Source organism: Colossoma macropomum, unplaced genomic scaffold (assembly GCF_904425465.1).
Source record: "Colossoma macropomum unplaced genomic scaffold, Colossoma_macropomum, whole genome shotgun sequence".
In the NCBI taxonomy this organism is placed as follows: Eukaryota; Metazoa; Chordata; class Actinopteri; order Characiformes; family Serrasalmidae; genus Colossoma; species Colossoma macropomum.
The window spans coordinates 21,099,178-21,121,493 of record NW_023494797.1 but is presented as its reverse complement, the minus strand read 5'-3'; the positions used below and the strand labels follow the sequence as shown (position 1 = coordinate 21,121,493).

At 40.2% G+C, this 22,316-nt stretch overlaps 1 protein-coding gene across 1 annotated transcript in view; it reads right to left on the bottom strand.

Moving 5' to 3' along the window:
- Positions 1-265: 265 nt before the first annotated feature.
- shcbp1 (SHC SH2-domain binding protein 1) overlaps positions 266-22,316 on the bottom strand; it is a 49,360-nt gene continuing 27,309 nt past the window's right edge. The window contains exons 9-13 of the mRNA XM_036584537.1: positions 19,274-19,405; positions 14,598-14,716; positions 12,007-12,093; positions 7,511-7,652; positions 266-996 (exon numbers count right to left, since the gene is read on the bottom strand). Coding sequence (XP_036440430.1) covers positions 623-996; positions 7,511-7,652; positions 12,007-12,093; positions 14,598-14,716; positions 19,274-19,405 — 854 coding nt within the window. The 3' untranslated portion in view covers positions 266-622. The remainder of the gene's footprint in view (positions 997-7,510; positions 7,653-12,006; positions 12,094-14,597; positions 14,717-19,273; positions 19,406-22,316) is intronic.

The window sequence follows — 22,316 nt, the reverse complement described above, 5'->3', positions numbered from 1 at the left end:
CTGTTTTATGATAGTTTTGAGAACTTAAACTCCATTCATGGTGGAGGGATACATGCAGGGCGCTGTGAGGCAAAATAGTCCCCAAAGAAAACTTATTATTTCAGATTTTCACTATTTTCCATCATCAACATTCCATATAAACTCAGAAGACTCGTGTAGGTTCACTGGTGGTTCTGGATAGTAAATAAAATGTCTATATTTGTGTTGTAGTCATGGCGACCCCTGGTTCCTATCACCACCACTGTAAAGGCATCTGAACCATTTCACACCAAACCACTCTGAATCACTCTGATTACATCTCACACACTGAGTTATGGGGGGAATTTTGAGAAATCAGTGGAGTTCCCCTTTAAGGAGCTGAAATATGACTACTGCTACATGCACTTAATTCAGTAAGCAGCATTAGTTTGTAGTTAGACTAACAACTACGTGATTCAGAGGATTCACTCGGAAAGATAAACTATTTCTGTTTCTGAACATTGTTTACAAAAGGGTGAGAAAGCAGCAATTTCTGAAAACACTGTTGAGTTTTTCTCATAGAGATGAGCAGCTCAGACTCAGAGTTTGGGCAGAACACGACTACAGAGTGACCCCAGGCGTCAACACTCCGCTCGGTCAGTTTTTAATAAAGAAATGTTCCGAAGCTGCCCATCCCGTTACGCCGGAACTGATTTCCGTGAATAGAAACGAACATTTCCTGAGACAGCAGGTTCTCGTCGGCCTGCATGGCTCCCAGCTCCTTCATGCGACTCTTCTGGAGGCGCCGCTTCGTAACCGAGGTGGCGACCAGCTCCCGCTTGATGGCATCATTGCCTTCGGTGAACTCCGGAGGAACCAAGCTCGGCTGAACTTCGGCTGGACTTTCCTCCACCACAATGGTCGGCACGTCACAGTCTGACCCCGCCTCCGCTGCTGCGGGCCCACCTTCTCCTTCAGTAGCCCCACCTTCTGCTTCCATAGCCCCGCCTTCTTTATGCTCCTCCTCCACCTCGCCTCCTGCATCTGACATAAAAAGGAATCAAAGTTACTGGAGTCCGTCGCTGCCCTGCGCAGTAACCATTTCACTTTGAATGGACTTTAAAAGGGACAGTTTGGCAAAAATACACTGTCACACTGTAATTATTCATGTTCATATTCATATTCATACAGAGGCAGATGCTGATAGTGTCCTACACAGGGCTATTAACAATCACAGTAGGCCATAATTATAAAGGTATAATTTAAGTATCACTATCAAATTCAAATTAGAAATGTTCTCATAGCTAATTTAATAGATTTGGGTACACAATTTAAAAAAAATGATAAACAATTAGGAAAACATTAAATGCCAGCCTTTCTTTTTCAAGGTTTCAATATCCGTAATAATAATGATAATAAATCAATCAATCGACCTTTATTTACCCTTGAAGGGGACTCTCATTTACAATGAGGCCGAGCTGATACAGGAAAAGGGATTGATTATGTGTAAGAACGTATCAAATAATAAAAGTAAATTTAATAAAAAATGACTCAAATCAGGTAAGCATACAAAAAAAATTAAACACTAATAATAAAAAAGGCATAAAAATACAATAGAAAATATAAAACAAGAATTAAAACGTCGCTAAAATGTAAAAGTTAATAAAATCAAAATCAAATCAAAATAAAACAAAAGGAGAATAAGATCAAAAAGTAAACTAAAAATGTATTTAAATGACTAAAATAATAATAAAATAATAATAATTAAAATAAGAATTAAGAATATGAATAATAATAAACAAACAAATAAATAATAAAATAAAAATAAGACAATAATAGTAAAAAAAACTGCACTAAATCCAGTTAAACAGGCCTGACTCTGCTCACTCTGTACTGAGAACACCCACAATACACTCGTAATAACACACTGTGATATAATTTATCACAACAGCAATGAAATATTGTCATATTGCCCACTGCTAGCATCATGTCATCTCTAGTAGGCCTGCTGTAATTATTACATAATCGCCTAATCGCAATTACTTTAGATCAGAGGTCACTAATAGGCGGACCGCGGTCCGAGTCCGTACCCAGACGCTGTCCTATGCGGACCTTTACCTGTAACAGATAAACTATGGAGAATTCTTTAATTTTGATGGGGTGGTCCTGTTTTAATCGCCTTAACTTTTCTAGCCTTTATGGTAGCTTTAGCGGCTCGGGAGACTCACAGACCAATCGCATGCGTTGTAATTATCACACATGACGCTACTCAGCCAATCAGATCTGTGCATTAGGATGAGCACTGAGAATCCAGTGAGTGACGCCACACAGGGGAGGGACGAGGAGAGACACAGCAGTCGGAGAAGAAAGTGAGTCAGAGGGAGGTTATTTCACATGACGTTAAATATTGTTGAAATATGACTGAATTGTACTTTTTGATTTGACATTCAGTTGTTGACTGTATAAGATGTTGATATAACTACTACTTCAGTAAACAGTATATGGCACTGAATCATGATGCAAGGTAGACATTATGATGTTCCGGACCTTTGCTTGAGGACCTTATTGAATTTTAATTAAATTCTGCTGTAGATGATCAAAGTTGTCATTTTCCACATTAGATTCCAGTCACATTAAAGCCTTGGATCCACTACACAACTTAAAGTCTTAACACATTATAAAAGACTGAGCGTCTCACACTATCACACTGGTTTTGGCAGGTTTTCTGGGCGACTGAAATATTAGGGATCACACACACTAACTGATTAGGGATCGCACGCTAAACGATTAGGGATCGCACGCTAACCGATTAGGGATCGCACACAAAACGATTAGGGATCGCACACTAACCGATTAGGGATCGCACACTAACCGATTAGGGATCGCACGCTAACCGATTAGGGATCGCACGCTAAACGATTAGGGATCGCACGCTAAACGATTAGGGATCGCACGCTAAACGATTAGGGATCGCACACTAAACGATTAGGGATCGCACACAAAACGATTAGGGATCGCACACTAAACGATTAGGGATCGCACGCTAAACGATTAGGGATCGCACACAAAACGATTAGGGATCGCACACTAACCGATTAGGGATCGCACACTAAACGATTAGGGATCGCACGCTAAACGATTAGGGATTGCACGCTAAACGATTAGGGATCGCACACTAACCGATTAGGGATCGCACACTAACCGATTAGGGATCGCACACTAACCGATTAGGGATCGCACACAAAACGATTAGGGATCGCACACTAACCGATTAGGGATCGCACACTAAACGATTAGGGATCGCACACAAAACGATTAGGGATCGCACACTAACCGATTAGGGATCGCACACTAACCGATTAGGGATCGCACGCTAAACGATTAGGGATCGCACACAAAACGATTAGGGATCGCACGCTGAACGATTAGGGATTGCGAAACTAACCGATTGGGGATCGCAAACTAACCGATTAGGGATCGCACACTAACCGATTAGGGATCGCACACAAAACGATTAGGGATCGCACACAAAACGATTAGGGATCGCACACTAACCGATTAGGGATCGCACACTAACCGATTAGGGATCGCACACTAACCGATTAGGGATCGCAAACTAACCGATTAGGGATCGCACGCTAAACGATTAGGGATCGCTCACTAAATGATTAGGGATCGCTCACTAAATGATTAGGGATCGCACACTAAATGATTAGGGATCGCACGCTAAACGATCAGGGATCGCACACTAACCGATTAGGGAACACACACTAAATGATTAGGGATCGCACGCTAAACGATTAGGGATCGCACGCTAACCGATTAGGGAACACACACTAAACGATTAGGGATCGCACGCTAACCGATTAGGGAACACACACTAAATGATTAGGGATCGCACGCTAACCGACTCGAACTCGCACGAACTCTCGAGATTCTCACGTTACTAGGAGACGCAAATAAACAAACGTGTTGCTGCTGCTGCTGTTTTCTCTGCCATTTGCGCTGAAACAGTAAAGAAGCAGCAGGTAAACATGTTTAAGAGGATCATGGATGTAAAAATGTGATCAGTTCGGTAATTTTAGAGTTTTAAATGTACATAAACTCGGTTGTGCCTTAAACTCAGCTCATTAAAAAGCTTCGCTCCACATGCGAGTAACTTTCCGCCATTTTTCTTTGTTTACTTGCTGCATTTTCTTCTTTCACACTCTCAGTTTTCATTGGTTGTTGCAGGAATCCGTTAGCAGAGATTGAATCGCTGCTCAGTTTACACCAGATTACACTCAGAGTCGGGTCGGAAAAAATCAAACGTCTGATAAACTCCGGCTGGTCTGAAACGCAATCAGGATGCTGTAAATCTGAGTCCGCACTCCTCACACACGACTCGACTCTCTCCAACTGTCGACTCCAACTGACGCAAACATCTGCAGACTAGAGCCGACCAGCTGAGTGTCACTGCAGTGCTGAGAATGATCCCACCACCCAAATAATACCTGCTGTGTGGGGGTCCTGACCACTGAAGAACAGGGTAAAAAGGGGAGAAACAGATGGACTACCGTCTGTAACTGTAGAACTACAGAGTGAAACTATATGGTCAGTGGAGCTGATAAGATGGACAGTGAGTGCAGATACAGGGAGGAGGACTATGGTTGTGGCTGATTGGTCTATACATATAAAACACACATTATATACATTTGTATTACCTTGTTGTGTTCCAACATCTTTTTATGAAGTATTTTTAAAGCCCTCCTCATTTATCTCTTTCCAATAAAATGATCTATTATTTTTCAGTATAGTTTGTGCTTTATTAAAACTCAGCTCTCAGTTAACCATCACAGTAACAGATAATCCCATTACTGATATAATCAATACTGACAGCCCTAAAACATTTTAAACAAAGTCCAGCTTAAGTCACAGCCACCCAACTCCAAACACACTGAGAATGTTCCAGCTCCGACGGCCGACGGGCGTCATCTCGTTACAGCTCGTTTACTGGCAGCGCACCTCATTTTAATGAGTACAATTAAAAGTCTTGGCAGGAAACTGGATTTCTGAACAGGAAAGTTCAGCGAGGTTAACGAGATGAAAAATGTAACTTCATCGGTCAGACGGTTTTATCTGCACTGTTTCGCAGCCACTGAATGTTAAAACATATGATTACAACACAAAACTCAAATCAATATTTCAGAGCTCATATCCCACATTTTACTGCCTCTCTCTCGACACACACTTATGTTTGTCATGAGAGAAAACAGTCATAACTCACTTTTATATTTCCAACCTTAGAATTAAACAGACCGTTTTTGTTTCTGGGGCTTTAAGACTGATATATGTAAATGAGCTCTGTTTTGATTGGCTGTACATCATTCAAAAGCATCCTGGGCTAAAACACTCCTTATAACTTCGTGTGATGGACAGGGCTAAACTGCTGTAGGCTGAATGGGTGGAGCTAAACTGCTGTAGGCTGAATGGGCGGGGCAATGCAAGAAGAGAAAGAAGAGAGAAAGAGGCAGTGAGAACAGAAAGAGAAATAATGGACAGAAGCAAATCAAGCAAATAAAAGGAAAAGAAAAAAGGAGAAATGGAGAAAGAGCAGAGAGATGGAAGAGAAAATAAAAGAGAATGAGAGAAGAGAAGAACAGCAAAGGAAGAAAGACAGAGAGATAGAGACACACAGAGAGAGAGAGAGGTAGTCATTCTGAGTCAGTGTGTTCAGCTAATCCTGATTTAGAAATTAAAGCTCTCTCTCTCTCTCTCTCTCTCTCTCTCTCTCTCTGAAGGTCAGTTATAGTTTCGTTTTAATTCAGTCTCTCCTCCAAATATAAGTGCAGACAAAAACAGTAACTCCAAGGCTGAGGAGCCGGGGGGATACGAGTCATTACGGACCGCCCGGCACCGGCCCCGGGGGGCAGCTTTAATAAAAAATTCATACACACAAATACTTCCTCTCAGATATTACTGCGAAAGTGGAGCAGCCTCTCTCTCTCCCTCTCTCCCTTTCTCTCCCTCTCTCATTTGGGTTTGTTTGGTGAGCCGCTGGTCGACTGAAATGACCACAGAGTCTGAGTCACTGCAGTTTTAGAGTGGCAGGAAATGCATTATCAGTTCATTCTCTATGTGCTGCACTTTAGAGACACGGAAATAAAGAGGAAAGTAAACTGCAAACAAACCCCAACTGCACTGCTACCATTAAAGGCTCCCTATCCTACATTTGTGTCTCTCTCTGATGTCACCTCATGACATCTCTGTGCTGTTATGGACCAAAACCGCCGTAATTCCTTTGAAACAGAATCCCAGCCTCTCTGCATCCCTCACAATTAAACAGGCCGTTTTTGTTGCTGTACCTTTAAGACTGATGTATGTAAATATGTTATGTAAATGTAAATGTATGTAAATATGTTAATGTAAATATATATATTATATACATATATAAACCAATTCTGTCAACTCTGTATGGATAATTCTGTAAAAGTGGATCAAAACACAGTCCTTCCTAATAAACACACATTTAAAAATGCATAAATGAGAAATTTAAACATATTCAACACATTAAATGTAATACTTAGCACACACAGCTGATCTACATTTAATAATTATTTGATAAATCTGATAAAAATGTGTTTATCCTGTTCTATATTGAGTGCCCCAAATCTAACCTCCGACGTCTGAAACACAAATTTAGCCCATTTTCAGATAATATTTTAACCTAATATTCCATTTCAGTTCCTACCAAAATTACACAAATATTTCACTCTAATCTTTGAAAAAGCTTTAAAAGTCATAAATTCATCTTTAAAAATGTAACTACCGAACACTTTACTACTCTTACAAAACAGAAGATTTGGTGAAATTTGGAGAAAAATTGTGCACATTCTTTATAACTCGTCTGTCAAAACTGATCACCGAGTTTCTCGCTGTGTACTCGTTTGGAGAGAAGTGCAAAATTAAAAGAGCTTAAATTGTCAGAAGCAACAATAAACTTGTTTCGGTACTGATATTCACATCAATTCATCATTTCTTTTGTAAAAATAATGCATCAGACGATGTACAACACAATAAAACGTCATCATTTTACATTTTTTTAAAAAAAGCCCAAAAATACAGACTACGCAAATATAGTCAGAGAATTTTAACATCCAAACAAAGAAAATGTGGATCAAAAATATGTCAGCTGGATAAAGTGACACTGAGAGGATGATGAGAATTATTGCAAAATGTATTAACAGATAAAAGTCTAACCAATAAAAGTCTGGACAAAAGTCTGGAAGCAGATGAAATTCTGAAAATTCATGAACAGATTTAACTGGACGCTGAGTAAATTTCTAATTTGTAGTTAGTGCGTCAGTCAAAGCTGAAGGGAGACATTTTAACATCTTTTAGCCTCAGTTTGAACCACGTCTGCAGACAGAGCCGTTAATAAGAGCAGAGAAGCGGCTTTATTTAGGATGTCGTCTATAATCAGATACTGTGGGTTATTTTGTTTACTCTATCCTCAGAGTCGGTCGGTCAGCGTGAGTGGACAGAAGGACAGACAGACAGTGTGTTGCGTTACCTGTACTTTGGGCGTCTGCAGGCTGACCCTCCGCACCGCGAGCATCCGGCTTCACCAGTATCACTCCATAACCCTCGTTATTGTGGATCACGTTGTTCACCATGGTGATCTGAGGAAGGACGTCCAGCGCGTCCGCAAAGTCCTGCCAGAGAGACACAGACGGAATTAAACACGTAAACATATGATTAGGAAGATTAATCACAATTAATTAATGAACTATCAAAAAATCTCCTATAATATGATTATATCCTTTTATTTTGTGTTCTATGAAAATGACTTGTGTCAGTAAGCACAGCTCTACAAACCCAAACAAACAAACACTTTAGTAAAGATAAATAAGTCATGCTAGCATTTCTTTTCTAATTCTGTACCGTACCGTGATACAAAAACCGATAATATGTATCGTATCAAGAAATGTGCATATCGTTACACCCCTAATATTTCGTAATTGGCTGTTTAGCTGAATGGTTAAGTCAGTTTAAACCCATGCAGGGTTCCACCAGTCTGATTACGCTACTCTGGTAATTTGATCGGTTCTGTCATCACAGCCCTTAACGAAACTCACATCGCGATAACGATAAAAACATGATTTATCATGCAGCTCTAGTGGATATCTGAACTCATCATAGCATTTGTTTACTCTGGTATTTGAATAATGCATGTTAAGTCAAAATGAGACAAAAAGGAAATCTGATTTTGTTAAAATGGGTGAAACAGACGGGGGGAGGAGTGTGTGGGGGGGTATTACCCACTAAAAGAGGGTTTTTTGCCTATTTGCATATCTTTATAATGAACAAAGCATGTCTTTTTGGTTTATACTTCAGTGATTAGAGGTACTGGATGGTGTTTTAAGGAATACAAGTGTACACAGTCTGGACTCCCTTCTAATTCTAATCAATATACATTTTTATTACAAAGTGCTTTATATATTTTCATTAAAGTCTCTTTAGAGGCTTGCTAGCTAATTTTACAGTAAAGTATATAAAAATCTTCAGCAACGATTATGACTGTTCAGTCAAATGTTGTTTATCTCTGGCAAAACAGAGCAGAAAATACAGCGCAATTACACATTCAGACCAAAAACAAACAGGATAAATTAGTTCATTAAAGAAGATTTCAGTAACTACGAGGGTCATGTTTGTTAGCGTTCCTATCAATTAACCCCTCCAGGACCTTCACAAAATCTACAATTTAGCAAGGCAATTAAGTTTCACATGTTTAATGATGCTTATTATACTTTAAAATAGGAGAAATGCATGTTTGCTCCTGTCTAGAACTGTTTTAGGCAGAATACTGAACACAAAACAGCAGAAATGTTTCCCGTTCTGTTTATTTTCATTGCATCACATCCATTATGGCCCAAATCACTTCCCGTCAGCGAGCTGTCGCTGTTTTATGGAGTTGCTGGCTGAGGCTCGGAGCCGTTTTGGCCGTGTTTTGTCTGTTTGCTGTTTCAGACGCTCCACTCGCCGGAGCAGAACTGACAAACAGAACCAACGGCAGAGCTGGCAGCTCAGAACCGCAGTCCATTAACTGGAGCAGATCTGCTCTCACTGGCACGGTCATCATGTCTCACGGTCAGTGGGATAAAACAGTTGTGCACAGGCCTTAGCGCTGATTTTGGATGGTAAAAAGAGACTTTTCTCATCATTTCTCCTGCTAACCAGCTGCTGCCCCACAGAGACTCTGACTGATGAAAAAGAATAACAGCTCTGACTAAAGACGTCATCATCTCTCATCATTTATCTTCACTTTAATAACTAATAAGTCTGATACAGACTGCAGGAACTGAATGGCTGAATGGGCGTGGCCAAACTGCTGTAGGGTGAATGGGCGGGGCTAAACTGTTGTATGCTGAATTGGGCACAGCTAAACTGCTGTAGGCTGAAAGGGCGGGGCTAAGCGGCTGTAAGATGAAAGGGCGGGGCTTCTGTAGGATGATCATATGGAAATGACATCACAACCATGGCAAATTAAAAAAAAGGCTTTTTCACCGTTTAGGTTCTATATATAACAGTATTAACTTCAAAGTGAACAGCAGCTTTAATACGACCCCTTTAAATATCCCATAACACACAATATTCCAGACACAGGTCCAGTCTGTCCCCTCAAAGCAATGAAATACAGGGTGTTTACTGGCTGCCTGCGCTGCGGGGGGCGCTGAACTCTGGTGACTCTGTCGAGTTTAAAGTGAAACGCAGACAGCGATGGATTAGCTGAACTATTCATTTCAATAACGTCTGTCTTACAGAGTATTAAGAGAAAGATCAGAGGGATCAGCTCTCAGATTATTACACACAGATCACTGGAAGACTCTCAGGATGACCTCAAGACTCTAAAAGTTGCAGAAACTCCATCCAAAGAGGAGCTGAACTCTTCAGTTCTTCAGGCAGCACTGAAAACGGAGGAGTGTGATCATCCTTCTCCTCTGAGAGGCCTCCTGACCCTGCGGCTCCCGCCAGCCCTTATAAACGCTGCATTAATATCAGTGATGCGGTCAGGTTCTTCTCCAAGTTTGTGCTGATGGCTGATTGGAGACATAAGACCGTGTGGTCTACATGTTTTACTGATATTAGTGCATAAAGCACTTTGTAATTTTGTGACTAATATTGTGCTGCATAAGTAAAAATAATTGTCTTTTTTATTGTTATTGTATTTTTTTCAACTAAATTTTACAGCATTTGATTTATAAGAATTTTACTTCATATTAATTTTTGTGTAAAGCATTTTTAAAAAGGTGCTTCATAAACACATTTATTATTGTTGTTATTACAATTACAAACCTGCTAAGACACTGTCTTAATGTTAAAAAGCCATATTCTACATTTTTATTGAATTTTATTAAAAATCAGAGAAAAAAAATGCTGTAGGCTGAATGGGTGGGGCTAAACTGCTATAGACGTCATAGACGGGGCCAATCTGCTGTAGGCTAAATGGGCGGGACTAATTTGCTGTATAATGAATGGGCGGGACTAAACTACTACAGGCTTAATGGGTTGGGCTAATCTGCCGTAGGCTAAATGGGCGGGATTAAACTGCTGTAGGATGCATGGGCGGGGCTAAACTGCTGAAGGCTGAATGGGCAGGGTAAACTGCTGTAGATGAATGGGTGGGGCTTATCTGCCATATGATGAGTGGGCGGGGCTAATTTGCTGTAGACTTAATAGATGGGCCAATCTGCTGTAGGCTGAAGGGGCGGGGCTAATTTGCTGTAGCTTAATTATCCTTAGGCCAAATAAAACAAACAAACAAACAAACAAACCTACTTGCTCTGTATCCACCCAACGCAGTTTATCAAACGTTCCTCCCACCTTCAAGATACATCATCAGAAGGGTTTTTTTCTAGTCTTTAAAGTGGACAATCTGTAGCACCGCTGTAAGAGGAGATCAGGCGTGATTACAGCAGATGTAGCGACGGTCACGCTGCCCGTTTTGGCCGGAGTGTCCCTTTAAGCAGGGTTTAGTGGATAAACAATTCCATTTTCTCTCTCTAATCTTCAGCTGAGAGATAAATCTCTCCACAGTTCCACAGAGTCCTGCTGTAAAACCTGATTTAACTCATCAGCTAATTGTTAAACCCCTGATGAGCCGAATTAAGTTTACACAGGGGATAGAAAAATGAATTAAACAGGGCTGGAAGTGGCCATCGCTGCCCCACAACATCAGCCTTGACTCGCGAGGACAAAAGCATCCAAAATGAAACTGATATTCAGGAGTGGTGACATATTGAGCTGTTTGATATTAAATCATTTAAGCAGATCTGACTGGACAATGACTGGTTTTCCAGAGAATATTAGGAACGCAGGTTACACAGTTATGTTTAAATGAAGATTATTTGTTAATGAATTTGCTTCATTATAAGTTTCCACATCTACTATTTGATAATTTATTTATAATTTATATTAGTGCTACTCTTCTATTAATTGATTTTTCACAAACTGTATTATTATTATTATTGTTCAATGTACTTACAGCAGTTTTATTGTAGGCATCATTTGCAATTTGTGTAATTGTACAGCTGAATGCTGCTGTTTACTTTTTTTTTTTTTTAAGTGTAAATAAGATTAATTTTTTTAAGATTTATTTTTACTATTCTTCTACAGAGACACATTTCTGCATGCTTTAATACACGATTACTGTTTATTTAATGAATTTAACACAGTGGGAAAGAAAATGAACCTTAAATGTGGCCTTTGCAAAAATGTATGGCACATTTCAAATTCAGATTTCAATTTTTTTTCAAGTTAAACTAAACAAATAGAAACTGCGCAGTAAAATTGGCACATATTATATATGTGTATACGTGTTGGTCAGTGCTGTTGTCTTTTCGGTACCTGCTCAGTGACCACAGCTGAAAATAAACCAAGGATGTTTTGAAACGTTGTGCACTGTCCCTGCAAATATTACATAAACTAGAATAAAATAACTAAAATAAAAGCTAAAAAAGCGAATGTGCAGTGATGTTAGTGCTGCTGAAGCTGAGCCGTCTCCCTCACCTTAATCAGGATGCCCTCCTTGCAGTGATGGATGCCGTTTCCCACGAGACTGCAGACGCTGCCCGGATAGATCTCCACACCGGCTCCCTGAACACAGCACAAAGAGCCAGCATGTTAATGACGCGGCCGCTCAGCGAGGACAGACGGCTCTGCTTCTGAACAGCGGGACATAATTCAGACCGCCTGCGGGCGAAGAGCTGCACTAAACTTCAACAATAACATCAGTTAAGAAAACACTGACAAAGCGCGAAGAAGAGAAATAGCCAGTACATCACTCAACACCCAAATGGAGCACATACACTATTCACGAGTGTTTACATTCACTTAATAATCCGATCATTATCAGATTCCTGCAGTTATCTGATTATAAGCAGTCGTGTAAACATAAACTCTGATTTCTTAGATCAGATTAAGGTCTATAAAGCTGATTAAGAGGCTGGATCTGAGTCAGTAATGGGGTTTTTCAGTGCATGTAAACTCTTACTCTGATTTCTTTCGTTTCTCTCAGTTTACGCATGTGTGACAACAGAGCGCCGTCCCGGAAACAGCGAGCAGCATGTAACGCAGCACAGCACTTTTGGAGCGACGCTGAAACCAAATACATGCTTAACGAAATCAATGATTTAAATATTCTTCATCTTCAAGATGTTTTATAGTAATATATTCTGCAAAAGTGACTTTGTTTTAAAAAAAGCCGCAGTATGAGGTTTGATTCTGTGAGTTTACTGGCTGGTTGTAAAGCAGAAATCTGATCACCTTCTGACTCATGTAGACCTGGAGTTTCCACATCTGAAAAGATTAATTACAAAATTTGATTTTTTGCTGCTATCAAATTATTAAGTGCCTATAAATGCAGTCAAGCAGGAGAAAATCTAAAATCTAAAATTCTTAAATTCTTCATTTTCACCCACTCTTACCCACAGAACGCTTCTAGTTCTGCAATATTCTTGGGTGTTTCAAGACACCAAACACGTCTTGGGTGATTTACTACATCTGGATTAAGGGGAGGGCTGAACAATCTGTGGAAAATATCTAACTTCAGAATATCCACCTTTTCTGGCTTGAGGCTTGACCCTTGAATGCAGTGCAACAAACTGCCAAATATGTTGTAGTTGTGATGTCACAACACATGGAGGTTTGGTTGCATCTCATTCCTCTGCTCTGGCACCCACTGGCTGTCGGAACAGCTGAGTCTCTCGCGGTCTTCAAACGCAGACTGAAGACCGTCTCTTTATACAGCACTTAAGTGAGCACTGAGTTAAGTATTCATTGTAATGTATTGTGCTGCACATATTGAAATGTACTGCACTGCTCTGTGTTTAACTCTGTTCCTTTTTTGTATCAACATGGGCTTTTGTTTCTATCAGTATCTGAGCTGGACCGGCTTTCTCTCTAACCTATTTGTAACTAGCAAAGATGCTTTCTCTGGATAGACAAAGCACTTTTTATAAGGCGCTCTGGATAAGAGCGTCTGCTAAATGCTGTAAATGTAAATGTAAATGTACAACCCCAATTCCAAAAAATTTGGGCGCTGTGTAAAATGTAATTAAATGTAAATAAAAACAGAATGCAATGATTTGCAAATCTCATATATCTGTATTTTATTCACAATAGAACATAGAACATAGAACATATATCAGATGTTGAAAGTGAGACATTTTACCATTTCATGAAAAATATTAACTCATTTAGAACCTGATGGTGACAATGCATCTCAAAAAAGTTGGGACAGGGCTGCGTCTACCGTTGTGTAGCATCCCCTCTTCTTTTAACAACAGTCTGTAAACGTCTGGGAAGTGAGGAGACCAGTTGCTGGAGATTCTCTGAATCTTTTGATGATATTATGTACTGTAGATGGTGGGATTTCCAAAGTCTTCGCAATTTTACGTTGAACATTTTTCTGAAATCTTTCCACAATTTGTAGACACAGTTTTTCTCAGATTGGTGAATCTCTGCCCATCTTTACTTCTGAGACTCCGCCTCTCTAAAATGCTCTTTTTATACTCAGTCATGTGAGTTAGTTGCAAATTGCTCCTCCAGCTGTTTTTAATTAGTACCACTTACATTTCCAGCCTATTGTTGCCCCTGTCCCAACTTTTTGAGATGTGTTGCTGCCATTAAGTTCTAAATGAGTTCATGCAATGGTAAAATGTCTCATTTTCAGCATCTGATATGTGTTCTATGTTCTGTTGTGAATAAAATATGGGTCTATGAGATTTGCAAATCATTGCATTCTGTTTTTATTTGCATTTATTTACATTTTACACAGAGTCCCAACTTTTTTGGAATTGGGGTTGTAAATCTGATTGGTCTAAATCATCTACAAGCAGTTCACAAACTCTGTTATTGGGTTCGATTTCCCCACTTGAACGTTAAGACGATGTTTTTGATGAGTAGGCTACAATTTAAAAAACTGCAGCTCTTGCGAGCTGAAAATTTCTCTCTTAAATTGCGATTTTGATAAATAAACGCTTAATCTTTCAGCCCTAATTGAGGGTGGGGATTAGATTTAGACAGGGGGAAAGTAGATTTTTCACTAAACTAACACTTAAATAGATGAACTGAGTGTAATTAATAGCAGGGTGTCGAACCTTAGAGCCATAAAGATCACACATGTTCATGATGAGCTGAGCCGAGGTGCGGACGATCACTCCTGTAGTCTCACACTGTAGCACACAGTTCTCCATCTCCAGCTTCCCCTGACGCACACCTGGACGAGGAGAGAAAACAAATGTCTAGAATGTTAAACAGATGATATTAAACACTCTGTGAGGGAAATCAGACAGACACTCAGAACACGCTGGTGGCTCTGTGCTGCCTAAAAATGCTGCTTGCTGATTATTAAAAGGCTCAAATCATGGAAAAAATAACTCCTCGTTTTTATCTTTTCATTACAGAAGTTTGACGTAGTATGTAAACATTGTTACAAGTTACATAAAACATACCGTTCACTCCCCAGTCCATATATAGCAGCCTGTTTTGCATATGTCCTCCTATTCAGCCTACAGTAGTTTAGCCCCACCCACCCACGCTGAAGTTATAGGGAGTGTTTCAGTCTAGACTGCTTTCTGAACGTGGCACGATACAGGGCAGCCAATCAAAACAGAGATCATGTACGTACACCGATCACTTTGGAGCACTTTGTAGTTCTACACAGACTGTAGTCCATCTGTTTCTCTGATACTTTGTTAGCCCCCTTTTACCCTGTTCTTCAGTGGTCAGGACCCCCATGGACCCTCACAGAGCAGGTACTATTTGGGTGGTGGGTCATTCTCAGCACTGCAGTAACACTGACGTGGTGGTGGTGTGTTAGTGTGTGTTGCGCTGGTCTGAGTGGATCAGACACAGCAGTGCTGCTGGAGTTTTTAAACACCTCAGTGTCGCTGCTGGACTGAGAATAGTCCACCAACCAAAAATATCCAGCCAACAGCGTCCTGTGGGCAGCGTCCTGTGACCACTGATGAAGGACTAGAGGATGACCAACACAAACTGTGCAGCAGCAGATGAGCTATCGTCTCTGACTTTACATCTACAAGGTGGACTGACAAGGTAGGAGCGTCTAATACAGTGGACAGAGAGTGGACACAGTGTTTAAAAACTCCAGCAGCACTGCTGTGTCTGATCCACTCGTACCAGCACAACACACACTAACACACCACCACCACGTCAGTGTTACTACACTGCTGAGAATGATCCACCACCCAAATAGTACCTGCTCTGTGAGGGTCCATGGGGGTCCTGACCACTGAAGAACAGGGTAAAAGGGGGCTAACAAAGTATGCAGAGAAACAGATGGACTACAGTCTGTAACTGTAGAACTACAAAGTGCACCTATATAGTAAGTGGAGCTGATAAAATGGACAATGAGCGTAGAAAGAAGGAGGTGGTCAGAATGTTATGCCTGATCGGTGTACATCAGTCTTAAAGGAACAGCCTGTTTAGTTCTAAGGCATAACGAGAGGTTTGAAAATGAATTATTGACAAAAATAAAATAAAAGATTACATCACGTGAGAAAAAGTAGATATAATAAAAATGTAAGATATGAGCCCTTTAATCTTTGTACAGGTTAGATTTCAACCACAGTGAACAAGAAACTTGTAACGCAGAGCTTTTTAGCAGCGGATATCAAACTTAGTGAGCTGCAAACGGAATTATGCTCTACTTATACAATAATAATAAAGATATTCAGTTTCACTGAGAGTCCCAGCTTCTCTACTTCTCATGCAAATCAAAGTAACAACAAATAAACACTGAATATTGCAGAGGAGTTCAGCTAAAGATCACTGCACACGCTAAACTCTCAGCACGCGGCGGAGACCAGCGGCTGTACGGAGGTCTGTCTGGGACTCGGCTCTGAGCAGAAGCTGAATCATATAGTCTGGGAGCAGCGGCTCTATTTACTATTTATTATTTATATTTATATGTTCTGTGCTGCACTTTGTCCTTCTGACTCACTGCACCTGTTTGGAGAAGAACCTGTTTATTGTCAGTTGTTTGACAGTGACAATGTGCACTAAATGTATTTTGTTTTCTGTGCAATATTTGTCATATTTGTCATATTATTACAGTGTTTGAAAGGCAGTAGCTGCATTGCTAATTTGTTTTTTTTTGTACCGTTTTTACTGGTCGCAGTTTTTAAGTTAGAACCACGAAACTGCATCATTTTGAACCTTTACAGGAATTGTGCGCTTGTGATTTTGTCGATCGTTTGTACGATTTTCATACAGCGAACGTTAAAACTTCATGTTTTTCCTGCAGGAAATTAAGGGTGGAATGTCATGAATATCCCAAACTAACTGCCATAAATTATGCCACAAGGATTCTCTCTCACACTGACCCTAATATACATTACATACATGGTTACATACACAACAGAACACATACTGTATATACCCACACATTAGCAACCACCTGGGATTCCACAGTAACGTTCTATCAACACATTAGCAACAACTCTGGATACCACAGAAACAGCCAAGTAACACCTTAGCAACCACCTGGAATTTCATGACAATGGCCTGGCAAGACCTTAGCAACCATCAGGGATACCACAGCAACAGCCTAGCAACACCTTAACAACCACCTGGAATATCATGGCAATGGCCTAGCAACACCTAGCAACCATCAGAGATACCACAGCAACAGCCTAGCAACACCTTAGCAACCACCTGGAATATCATAATGACCAGGCAACATATTAGCAACCACCAGAGACATCATAGCAACAGCCTAGCAACACCTTAGAAACCACCTGGAATATCATAATGACCAGGCAACATATTAGCAACCACCAGGGATATCATAGCAACAGCCTAGCAACACCTTAGAAACCACCTGGAATATCATAATGACCAGGCAACATATTAGCAACCACCAGGGATATCATAGCAACAGCCTAGCAACACCTTAGCAAACAACCTGGAATACAATAACAACGGCCTAGTCACACCTTATCAACTACCTACAATATCATAATAATGACCTAGCAACACCTTAGCAACCACCAGGGATACCATAACAACAGCTTGTTGACTTAAAGTTCGTTGCAGTTCTCACTGTTACGCCTGTTTTTTTCTCCTAACACTTTTCTGTGATTAATACAGCTCAAATGCTTAAATGAACAGACTCTGCTCAGCAAAAATGATCTTTATTTAATTAAAATAACTTTGTAAAATCTAAACTTTTGAAATATTTTCATTAAATATTGTTAATTTTCCATGAGCATCACCCCTGGACTAAAGAGTTTGTTGAAAGTGCTTCTCCTGCACTTCCTCCATCATTGCATTCTTTCACATCCTACATTTCTTTTTCTTACTTCCATTTTTTCTTCCTTTCTTGTTTCTTTTCCTTCCAATTTTATTACATTTGCCATCTTCTTTCTCCCTTTTCTTCTATATATATTTAACTTCTGTTTAGCTTCTTGATCCATTATCCCTCTTATTTGATCTGCACTTAAAATATGATGAACTCTGGATATTAATTTTATTAGAATTTCATTCTTGATGTTCTACAGTTTTCTCAGTCACGTTAGACTCCTCTACAGATCTGTTCTTCATTCTGGACTCATCCCAACATTTCTACACTTTTATTTACAGCTTTCTTTTTATGTAAATATCACGTTCAATATCAGTATCAATTCTGTTTATGGATTGAACGGATGGATCCAATGGATGGATGTATGTTCTGGAAATCTGAGGCCGTATTACAGAAACTTCCTCTCTTCTTGTCTTAACTTAAGATCCGACAGGTCAGGATAAGATTTTTCACAAATTCATATTACAGAAGCAAATCTGACCTTAATTTAGGAATCTTATCTTATAGCCTCTTTTCTTATCTCAAATTTGGTAATCTTACCTTAATCGATTGAAGTCGACAATCAACTGCCGTGTCTGTTACCTAGCAACCAACCATACACACACAGCTGAAACGTAAACACGTAATCAAGCTAGTTCGCCAGACAGCTAACGTTAGCTACCGTTACTGAGGTAAACAAGGTCAAATAAAACTAAAGTGTGATAAACTGTGAGTTGTGAATACTGTGAGAGCGCCCCCTGCTGTTTATCAGAGCGTTGCCGCTCCACAGTTTCAGTCTCCATTTCCCAAACGTTTTAGCCGAGCGCGCTAACGTTACTCCTCCTAATAAACAGACACACGTTCAGCTCCGTCTCCTCATTATTCACCACCATCACTGTAATATTTCATCATCAACATTAACACACGAAGGTAATCAGAGGGGCGGTGGAGATCGAGTCTGCAGCGCCTGGGGCTTTGAAAAAACCCCACATAAGTCAAAGCTCCGTTTTCAGTGTAGATAAATGTGGCGTCATTATGCTCCTTATAGTGAACTGAGCTGCCTGACACTGCATAAAACAACAGAACCAGACGGTTAAACAGAAGTTAAGACGCTCTGGAGTTCATCTTAAAGTTAAGACAATATGTAGGATATTTTGGTATCTTAGGATGTTTCTGTAAAACCGTTTTCTAATCTGGAAATAAGATTATAGACTTAAGAACTGCTGTTCTGTAATGGCTTCTGTCCTAACTTCAGTCTTAACTGAAGCTGCCTCGACAACAAAGCAGATAAGATATGATCTCAGCCTTAAGAATTTTTTGCAATATGGCCCCAGCATTTGACCAGCAGGAGAGTGTTCAGGAGTGCTTCTGGGCTTTTTTCTCTATTTGTCTGATGATGAATTACAGATTTTCGCTGCTACAGTAAAGTTCTCATCTTTGAGAAAAATAGAGGTTAGTGCAGTTCAGACTCACACATTATTCCTTCAATAGCGTCGTGCTGGATGAACTTCAGGTTGGAGATCTTGACGTCGGGGGCGGTCGTCTCCACAAACGTGTCTCCTTTATTTCTCTTCTCAATAACAATCTCGTCTGGCAGCCCGTAACCTGAACCGGAACGAGAGAAGAGGAAGAAAAAAAAAAGCACTTACAAAACTTTGTAGTGAAATGTTAATGAGATGTCACTTTTAAAAAACTGCAGGAAAACCTTCATAAATAAATCCTACTTTCTTCTCAAACGCAGGAACTCGGAGTTGGAGCCCTTTTACTGCCACCATTATAACTCTGGATGACGCTCCATATGAATATTTTATTTCTGCCCAAATTTCAAACAGAAATGTGGGTCTGACAGTAACGAACGTGACGCACTGATGCATCTCTGACTGTGGAATTAAGAATCAGCTCGTCAGCTCATTAACATGACAAAACACTTCCCTCTGTGTGTAAAAAGATCTGTACAATCACAGCGTCAGAGCCGCGGTCAGTCTTTACACTGAGTTCAGGGTTCAGATTTCTACAGAAGGACAGCTGTGGGGTCAGTTTGGAGCTTAAACAGATTTAATAGACAACATACAACACAAATACCTAGGCTAATGTCACTTATATTCAGTTCTATAATACATACTATTCATATAATATATAATATGTATAATATAATGAAGTGAAACAGATGTGCCGTGACATTGTGTCTGTAAGTGGACAGATGTGCCCCAGTCTCACATCAGATAAGCAGATACATGTGCTGTAACAGTGAATCAGATAACGAGACAGATGTGCCGTAACAGTTATTCAGATAACGAGACAGATGTGCCGTAATGTTATTTCAGATAACGAGACACATGTGCCATAACGATGCATCAAATAAGGAGACAGATGTGCTGTAACGATGCATCAAATAATAAGGAGACAGATGTGTCATAATGATGCCTCAAATAAGGAGACAGATGTGCCATAAAACTGCATCAGATAGGAAGACAGATGTGCCATGACGTTACGCCAGGCAAGGAGACAGATGTGTTGTAACATAACGTCAGATTAGAAGACAGATGTGAAGACAGATGTGCCGTATCTTTACATCAGATAAAGACAGATATGCCGTAATACTGTATAAGGAGACAGATGTGCCATAACGTCACGTCAGATAAGGAGACAGATGTGCCATAATACTATATAAGGAGACAGATGTGCCGTAACATCACGTCAGATAAGGAGACAGATGTGCCGTAACACTGCATCGGATAAGGAGACAGATGCGCCCGTAATACTGTATAAGGAGACAGATGTGCCGTAACGTCACGTCAGATAAGGAGACAGATGTGCCATTACACTGTATAATATAAGGAGACAGATGTGCTGTAAAAATTCTAGAGAGACTGTAAAGCTCCAACATACAAAGTGAGAAAATGATATTTAAAGGTATTTCAGGCTTTAATTGTCCATGTTTGGAGTAGACTATAGTACGAACATAATTGTTAGCCTAATGCTAATATTACACAGAAATTCAGGCTAATGGAAGGCGGCGTTAGAAATGTGATGGAAAAATGCTACTTTTAAGTAAATTAAAAACATTTTTCTGATTAAACATTGTTATATTTAAGGCGAGCGGGAACAGCCAACACGATGTTATGACTATGTTTGTATGTTTCAAGTGCTACATTTTTGCATGTAATTGTCCCTGAAGGAGACAGATGTGCCATAAAACTGCATCAAATAGGAAGACAGATGTGCCATGACGTTACGCTAGGCAACGAGACAGATGTGTTGTAACATTACGTCAGATTAGAAGACAGATGTGAAGACAGATGTATTGTATTGTATCGAAATCATTGTATTAAATTGTATTGTAGCATATCGTATTGTTTCGTTGTATCATGACTGACATACCAGCTTGTGGCCAGAGTGTTACATCTGGACTTTTGTACATTTATAATGTTGAATGCTCTAATAAACTGAAAGAGGAAAATTAATCAAAGGCACATTTTCAGTCACTTATTTTTGTCGTGCTGAGTACTGTACCGGATCGAGACTCCTCTGTTTGATATTGAACCCAAATATGAATTCTGAGTATCATTATCGCTCTAATCGCTTTGACCATATCGCCCAGCCCATCAGTGTCACCAGTAATTGCCAGATGTGTCCAGATTTCCGCAGACAGGCGGCCGTGTGGTCAGTTTGGAATGTTTCTGACCCTGAGTGGGAGCCCGGTGGCAGGCAGGTCGGAGATACAGCGGCCGAAAAGCCGAGAGGAGACGGAGGATGCCCTGACAGCTCAGCTTCATTACAGCTCTCTCTGACACATCACACTGAGACAGGTGCTTTCTACAGCTTTCTAACAGCTCTGAAGGACAGGCTGCCTCACACGAGAGCGCCACTTTAAAATGCCAAAGGGCCGAATATCGACCCCTGAGGTCATCCCACACTTCCACTATAGAAAAACATTAGTGGATTCACCTGAAGGTTTCAGCGTAATTGACAGCAGTGTAGGAGCTCCAGATGGGAAACAGAAAACACCTACAACAGCAGGAGCACTGACACAATACCAGAACCAGAACATTCTGCACCACAATACCTACATTTAGAGTCGGTTATTCATTCAGCCTAATGAGAAACTGTAGAACAGACTCAGTTTATATCACAATACCTACATTTAGAGTCAGTTATTCATTCAGCCTAATGAGAAACTGTAGAACAGACTCGGTTTATATCACAATACCTACATTTAGAGTCAGTTATTCATTCAACCTAATGAGAAACTGTAGAACAGACTCAGTTTATATCACAATACCTACATTTAGAGTCAGTTTATATGCAGTGCTAAACACTGAACTCTTTTCTTCAGTAAATAAACTCTCCTAAATAAAACTCTGACTAGCTTCGGTCAGGAAAAGCAGGAGAGCGAGAACCATCTGCAGAAAGTGCGTTCTCCAGTTCCTCAGTTCTAATCTCTGTGATATCTGCAGCGTAACACTGAGGCGCACGTCCTCCTGCTAAATACCAAAGCCCTTCACTAGCGGAGAGG